The 8,349-nt window shown below is 38.5% G+C and overlaps 2 protein-coding genes across 2 annotated transcripts in view; one reads left to right on the top strand and one right to left on the bottom strand.

The window, feature by feature from the left end:
• The window catches only part of NEK11 (NIMA-related kinase 11), a 104,681-nt gene extending 99,843 nt beyond the window's left edge, over positions 1 to 4,838 (bottom strand). Inside the window, exon 1 of the mRNA XM_009331255.1 lies at positions 4,648 to 4,838. Within this exon, the coding sequence (XP_009329530.1) occupies positions 4,648 to 4,817 (170 nt within the window). The 5' untranslated portion in view covers positions 4,818 to 4,838. The remainder of the gene's footprint in view (positions 1 to 4,647) is intronic.
• Positions 4,839 to 5,661: 823 nt separating this feature from the next.
• Positions 5,662 to 8,349, top strand: part of ASTE1 (asteroid homolog 1 (Drosophila)) — a 9,306-nt gene continuing 6,618 nt past the window's right edge. Inside the window, exon 1 of the mRNA XM_009331265.1 lies at positions 5,662 to 5,670. Coding sequence (XP_009329540.1) covers positions 5,662 to 5,670 — 9 coding nt within the window. The remainder of the gene's footprint in view (positions 5,671 to 8,349) is intronic.

Consider the following 8,349-nt stretch of genomic DNA (forward strand, 5'->3'; position numbering starts at 1 on the left):
CAAATTGCTCCCCCCCTGCCGACGGATGCCCAGCCAGTCCCCGAGCAGCGGCCCCCCCCGCCAGCTTTCCCCAGTTCACGTACTGAGCATGATGTCACATGGTATGGAATGTCCCTTTGGTCAGTTGGGGTCAGCTGTCCTGGCCGTGCCCCCTCCTGGCTTCTTGTGCACCTCCAGCCTTCTCAGTTGGTAGAGCAGGGGAAGCTGAAAAGTCCTTGACTAGTGTAAGCACTACTTAGCAACAACTAAAACATGGGTGTGTTATCAACATTGTTCTCACCCTAAATCCAAAACACAGCACTGTACCAGCTACTAGGAAGGAAATTAACTCTATCCCTGCCGAAACCAGGACAAAGATGTACAGCGGATGGCATAACTTTCTACACAAACATGGAAGACAAAAGTCACCTTCCCTAGCCATAAATCTAAAATGAAGAACTTGCAGTTTTCTTTTTAGGAAATTATTATGAAACTCAGAAAAGTTATTCATCACATGTCTGCACAAAGAAGATATCTCAGAATGAGGTAAGAGTGATCCTTAAGTCTAACAGCCAGTCTGAAATAATGCCATGGTGGCACCATCTCACTCCAGAATACTAATCACTGGTTTGGTTTTCTCCCTCTCCACTGTGGATAATATACCTTAGAAAAACATAAAACATAAGCAATACAAGCAGAGAAGCTATTGCTCAGTAGACTTAAATGTGAGCAGAACCTATGAAAGCATGTTTAAGAATATACAATGACTTGCAACTATTATTTTCTAAAGGAAAACAGAGTTCATCGACACAAGAAGATGCATTGTATGAATAGGGATTTTCCTGGCTTAGACATTCAGGTGTTTAGCTGTGTCTGTAACCAACAGCTGTTTACAGCAGTACATAATTTTCTAGTTGAGACAGGGTGGAATGCAAAATTAAAATGAAAAAGGTTTTCAGAGTCATAAAAAAGAAGGCAAAATTACAGAAATCACACAGGACCATGAACATAAAAAATTACCAGAAAATACAATTTACAAAAAATAGAAATTAGGAAGTTAAAGCAACAGGCAAGGAATGTGTCGTACAATGCAACACTTAAGAGGGACTTATAGTAAGATACCTACATATGCTACTATACTTGTAGTATCTCATACTTGTAGTACCTCACAACCTTATTATTTATAGAGTATGCAACTCAACCACATCAGACTGGATGTCTCTGATCCAGTACGATTTCAGAAAGTCAGTAATCCTGATCCCATCCATACACAGAACTGGAGATCAGCACGAAGCTGGCGTGTACTTCTAAGAGAGGCAGGCATTGCTGGCCTGAGCAGCTCCATGTGGAGAGTTTTATGTGAAATAGGTCTGTTAACTTGAGGCATGCCCCAAATAATCAACCCTCTCTCCCTTCCAGCTGAAGCAACTCTGTGCATAAGACTTCGCTCACCACAGCTAAGATCCCTGAGGGGTAACGAAGTACAAGGCATGCCCAGAAACTATTTGTAAAATCGTGCAAAAGCTTTGCTGAGCATACATGAAATTACATGATAACCATTGTTAGTCTCTGCATTAACTCATTCTGTAGACATTGCACTAATGGAAAATTGAAAGAGATATCCCCAAACAGCTTCTGTACCAATATCCAAGACGTCACTCTTGGGAATTTGTATTCTTATGATTTATTCCCATGCTTTTTCGCCATGCTTTGGACTATAGCAATTTTCAGGAAGCTACCTGTGGCTGAGAACACGCTGTATATAAACATTTGTCTCAGCATGTTCTAGATCATCTCTGAAACAATAAAAATAGACTTCTAATTCTGCTGAGGTCCTTTGGGACCTAAATATCGCAATTCCTTTTTTTTCTGCCAAAGTGTTTTCAGAGCTGTATTAAGATTATTCTTTTTAAAGAGTAAGAAACATAACCACCTATTTTTTCATTCAAAAGTATAGCTATACTTCCCAATGGAAAATGTAACAGGAGCAGTAACCAGTACAGTTCCATAAGAGATTATTTTCTGATTTGAAAGTAGTGTTGAGAATGTGACTTCTAGTGTATTTTACCACCTTAAGAAACCAGTATTTTTAAATAGAAGAAAGTGCCTACACTCTACCTCATTATGCTACCTGAGCTTTCATGTTCACCTGGGCCAGTATTTTTGTCATCTATTAGCATATAAGTGATAGAAAGTTGGGAGAATCTGCTCTTCAGTCTACCTTTGAGGCTCAGGAGGAATGAATAACTGTGATACGCAAGTACCCCCTAGTGACGAAAGGATGAACTACAGTATTACACCAGCACTTTGGCTTGTTAAATATTTCTTGTAGTCACAAAACGAGACCGATAAAACAAAAAAAGAATATGCCATTTGATACTCAGCCTCTGTCCTGAGGATGGCAGAGGACACACTCAGCCTCATCCCTAACAAAACACAGCCATGAAGTGCTGCAGGCAGTGAATGTTTGTTCAAAACACAGTCACTCAGAGTAAAGTTCTCAAAGAAAAATCTTAAGGAAAAAACTAGAGATAATAACTACTTAAAGGCAAGCACACATTCCCTGTTTTTGAGGTTTGGCAGCTTGTGCTGGAGCAGTAAATGTGTGAAGACACACATTTCGCTATACTGCTAATGTTCTAAGAATAAGTTCAGTAATAGCTGAATTCTGAAGGATCTGATAAGCTCAGGTAGTTCCTGTCACCCTGTTTGCATGATAAATTATTTTAACAGAAAAAGAAAATGAAAAATATTTTCTATTTTTTTAATGAAAGTTTTCAGTACAGAACATTTTTGTAGAAAACTCTAGCCAAGGCTAAGAGAGATCCAAAAGTCTTATAAGCCAGCTGGAAAAAGCTAAGAGAGCTAAGAGCTTAGTAGCCTCTAACCCTAATCCAAGGAGCTGAAAAGCCGTAAATTGATGTAGAAGGAAAACAAGTGAAAGAATTGTGTCCTGGCTGCACATTTATTAAAGCGATATCGCCAAGAATGCATTGTCATAAACAGCAAAAGTGAGGCACAAATGAATCAGAAAAAGCTCTTTTATCATACTGTTGCTCATTAATGTGTCCACCAATAAGGACCAATCGACTCCATATTTAAAGGAAGAATGTATTTCTGGCTGAAAAGCACATTGATTAGATGTTTCAGACTTTAAACAAAAAGCCCCACAAATCTTATTGGATAAAAACAAAAATATTCACATTCAAATTTCACTTGGTGTATGTGTCAAACCGATAGGCAAACACAGTTCTGCACAACAGAAAGTCCAGCCAGTAATGCATTACCCAGGCACCCAACTTCAAACTCACATACAGAAATGTCAACACTCTGAAAATGTTCTTGTGTCTTTGTGGCTTCAGAATCCTAAAGGGTTTATCAACCAAACTGATGAGACCTGTCCAAATTCAGGCAGGTAAAAAATAAAATAAAATAAAAAAATCAAGATTTGCTGGCAATTTAAAAAAAAATAGTGCTATCAGTTAGGTATACAGCAAATGGAAAGGTGTTTACTGGAATTTCTGTAACTATTCCTTCTCGGGTTTCATTTAGAAAACACAATTATAAAAAAACAGGACATCAATACAGTACAGTTTCTTCTGAGACCCCTCCAACAATCTGAGTCCTTACAGTGACACAATATCGATTCCTGAAAGCATCCAATTAAGCATTATCAAAAAAACTTACCTACAGTAACTAAATAAGAAATCATCAGAAATGAAGAGGGAAGTCCATTAAAATACATTCAGAAATTCTGACATTTTCGTGCTCCTTTTAAATGTTCCATGCTTTAATGGGCATGTGTAACTGAATGAAGCATTATAGAGCTAGGTATCGCAGTAGCTGGACCTGGTTAGAGTAAGGATTCTCTTTTCCCACATTTTTTAAAACAAAAACATCGTGCTCATGAACACGGATAAGCATGGGATGGAAGGCAAATGCCCAGCACTTTAGTAAGTGTTCTGAAGAAAGAACTTCAAGAACCAGGTTTATTTATAAAATACAAAGACCTCAAAACTAAACTATACAATTATATATTATACACACATATATTATATATTGACATAATTATGAAATGATAGCTTATAAATTATAAAGCTTTAAGCCTTTAACAAACAATTTTGTAACAAAGAAGAAGAGCAAATTTGTGAAACCTGGCATATACCTTTACCCTGCTTCTTTTCAGGACAATCATAAAAATTACCTCGGTTCTGAGTAAATACAAGGGTCTTTTCCACAGCGTATATCTTACATTAGCAACTTGTCCAAGGTATGACACTGGGGAATAGGTGAGTTACACATATTTTTACTGTTTCTATTATTTGTTACAGAGCTTCAGAGGCATACATCAGAGGCATATGGAGATGAGGGTCTGAGATTTTCTATCTACCTCCACTCTGTCTTGCACAAGTAAATTAAAAAGGACTTAGATAAAAGCACAATAAGATAGACGTATCAGATAAACTATTTTAAACAAAAACAGATTCAGGCGGAATGCTGAGTCAGCATAAAGTCTGCTCCTATCTTACGTCCTCACTAAAGTTAAACAGTTAAGGCTGCAACATAACACCTAACTGAGAGATGAGACACAAATACGAAGAAAACATCTACAACGCAAGAAATATGTTCCAAACATTTTTATTTAAAGTATGTGAAGGGTTTACTTACAATTCTTCTCCTTGTTTTGCTTTTCTGTCAGAAACCAGATACACACTTCCAAAGCTTCCATTGCCAAGTTTCCTCTGAATAGCATATCTTCTTGCAATCACAGCATCTGAGCAAGCAGAATTAAATCTGGCAACAGTGACATGCTTAGCAGTTTCTTGAAATTTCAGCATTTCTCTGTGTAACAGAAACTACCCAAACTTCTCTAGAATGTAGCTTTCAAATCCTTTTACTCTTCCATGGATGTTCACAGGAAACACTTGAAACAGAAAAAAAATTGATCTATCAATGTATTATTCTTACTAAAATCTTCATTTAATGCTATGGCAGTGCTTATAGTACTCAGCTTGCAACAAAACACAAATTAAGTGGAATCATTAGTTGCTAAGCTGCGGGCAGCAGACTTGATAAAGAAACTCCAGACAATGTGGATGTGACATAATCAGCCTTCCTCTAAATCAACCTTAAATGAATTCACTGAACTGATAACACAGGGGAGATGAAATGCAGGTGCTTATACATTAATTTATTTAAAAGTTCAAGTGCTTTTTGCAAGGACAACTACACCTGTATTTCACCTGACAGTTCCTCTAGATACAGCACTCTTCCTCACCACCTGTCTTCATACCACCATGGTACTTGACACCAAAAATAGCTGCGTTTCAGGATGCAAGTTTCATGATTTTTGTATATACTGAAGCATAGTCTCCACCCGTAATTTGAGTTCACTCCCATCAATAAATACAGAGCTGTCTTCTCTGCTCTTTCATTTGCCCCTCAGATTCCACCATCTGTTTCAGTGCTGACCTCACAGCTTCTGTGTGATTCACCACTAATATTTTCTGCAAATTAGAGCTTCATGGCTACCCACAATTCTACAAGACTTTCAATAAAACCCAATTCTCCCAGAAGTTTTTCCATTTCTCCTTCACTGTAATAATTCTTTCTTGACCTACCTTTCTAAAAATTTAGCTTTGATTCAAATTCTTGTATAATTGAGGTCCTAATTCTGGAAACATGGGGACTGCAAGGGCAAACCTCTAGCATTTCTATGGTTTTCAATAACTGAACGTGGGTTTAGAATAACTTTGTTTACTCAACCTTCCTCATTCCAAATGATAAAGGGTACGTGTTTCACTGCACATAATAAAACAATATTGCTTTCATTACCTTGCCTTTATATAATGGTACCTGCATCATTTGTGCTTGAGGATCCTTTGGAACAAATAAAGATGTTGCAAGATCCTACAATCAGTGCAACTAATCCTACTATCTATCAGCACTGCCTGCTGCAGTGCAGCGTGCCCACACTGGGTTTGTTCACCATAGCATTTTAACATCAATGCAAGCACTTCAAAATGCTTTTTTTTTTTTTTGTTCTGGAAAAGACAAATTGCTTAATTTTAAAAGCTGTATAACTGCTGGTTCCAAGTCACTGTCTCTACTTCTTAAACAAATGCAGAGCCTAAATGAAGATTACAAATTTGTATCTTTCAACAGCGTGTGTGCGCGCAAGAACCTATTTTAACACCCATCTGCTGAGCTGCTGTCACACTGTACCAAAGAGCCTGACATTGCAGTGTTGCTATATTATGAAACACAGCCGAATTTTGATTACTACAAGCCACCTTAACAATGATACAAATCCTGTATGTTTTTTAAACAGAAGTACTCCTGAGATTCTGTTTCTGTATTCTCTTTTAGATAGCAACAGTGACAAAAATTTTGAAATGCAAATGCTAAGCAAAGAATGTCAGCTAGAAAATTACTTCTGTAACTCCAAATCCATCTGAAGAAGCATAAACTGCTCATGTTGAGGTATGGGGGAGGGGAGGGCAGGAAGATGAACTCCATAAAGTATTACATTGCCAGTTCTGGAAAGTTTACGTATTTTTCATTTACTATTCTATTCTCCTAGGAAGTTGTTGTTTTATGGATGCCTTCATAAATTCCAAATAGAATAGCTTTGAAATACGTAACCTTTAGAAATAAATACACTTACAAAAACTGCTGAGCTATCTATTCCTTTTTTCTGGAGAAGAGTCACTTAACACGGCTCACCTTCAAATTTTCATATTTACTTGGGCCCTAGGGATATATCACAATTCTTTACACCACAATATCACACTTGAGATCAAGTAGTCCATTGAGTCTAATTGTTGTGCTTTATTTCCAACACTGCCTCTCACCTGCTATTCTCTATGCTTCAACTTCCCTCTATATATAATAATAGTAATAACTATCATATAACTTTGTGAGGTGCTCTGATATCTACTGCTGAACAGTGTTATATAAGGCAGGGGCCAGTGATTGCCCTTGTGGTGTCACAGGCACATTTTAATGGCACAGAAGAGATGGATTGCTGAGCCACGGCATTTGAAAGAAATACCCTGTAAGAGTCAACAGACTCTAGAGCCTGACTGAACTGGAAGAGGGACTGATTCTTCGAGAAGTATACAAACCGGCAGCCTCTCCTACCTCGCTCAAACCTTTAGCCCAACCTTCCTTGTATTTTTTACCAGTGTCCGTCTTCTCCCACTGAGCAGGTACTTCCCAAGCAGCAGTACATCAATTGCTTCATTAAAGTTCAGAACAACTAGAGATAACTCAAAGAAATCAACTCTCCAGCCCCCTTTTCCTCAAAAATCCTAGTATACCCTATCCGGTAACACTCTGGTAAACAGTTTATGTTCTTAATTTTCTCCACCCCCTCAAGCCCCATTCCAGAGCCTGGCAGACTGCTGATGCCAAACTAATGCAATTACGTTGTTTTTTATTTTTCCTTCTTCCTTGGCTAGAGTTAAATCTCCTTCCTCTTTTTTGTTGTAACCTAAAGCAAAGTTGTTGTTTAGGATTTCATAGTTCTACCTACACATGCCATGTGCACAGCACCTCCACTTCTTCCCCTGACCTTCCTTTGCTTATATAAGTAAAATACTGTTTTTAATTTCCTTTACATAATCTTCAGGTTTCTTTAGCAACGGCTAACGTACTCTGACGCTTTCTGCCTCCAAGATAAACCCTTCTTTGCCAGTCAAGTCCATTTTCCAATTCTATCAGGTTTTCTTTTTATTCCTTAAGAACCCTTGTCCTACATCAACATTGCCGCCCCCCACCCCTTGCAGTACGAACTCCAGAGTTTTTATATTTAAACTCCAAATATCCCCAGTATTTGCTATGTTCAATTTTTTCCTGCCAATGACTTCACCGGCCTGCTCCTTTAAAGTTTTTGAAAATAAAAAAATAAGGTATTCCTGTTTTTTTCCATAATTTAAAAAAACCTAACCCCTGAACACTGGCTCCACTGTTATTTTCTGCAACATCTTTATAAACCTGGCCAAGTCTGAAGAAACGTCATCTCGGTTGGCTCAGTTTTTTACTGCTCCCAGAGAAAGGATAAGTAAGAAAGATTTTATTAGCAGTGTCGGTAGCAAAGGAACTTGCAGGTGATGGCAAAACAAGGTCAGATGTACTCGACTATCGAAGAGGCTAATTAACATCTCCCTGACGGACACTCAGGAAGCCGAGATCCCCTAGGATAACCTCGGAGATGTTATTGCCTTGTTAACAGCCCGCGGAAGACTCAAAATTCACGCTCCGAGGGCCTGGGGGCACACACACACACGCACACAGCTATGAAGCGCCCCCGCTTCCCCCGCCCAGCTACCCTCACGCAGAGGGGCGAGGGCGGCATGCCTCCACCCG

This window comes from Pygoscelis adeliae, unplaced genomic scaffold (genome assembly GCF_000699105.1).
Source record: "Pygoscelis adeliae isolate BGI_AS28 unplaced genomic scaffold, ASM69910v1 Scaffold99, whole genome shotgun sequence".
Taxonomy (NCBI): Eukaryota; Metazoa; Chordata; class Aves; order Sphenisciformes; family Spheniscidae; genus Pygoscelis; species Pygoscelis adeliae.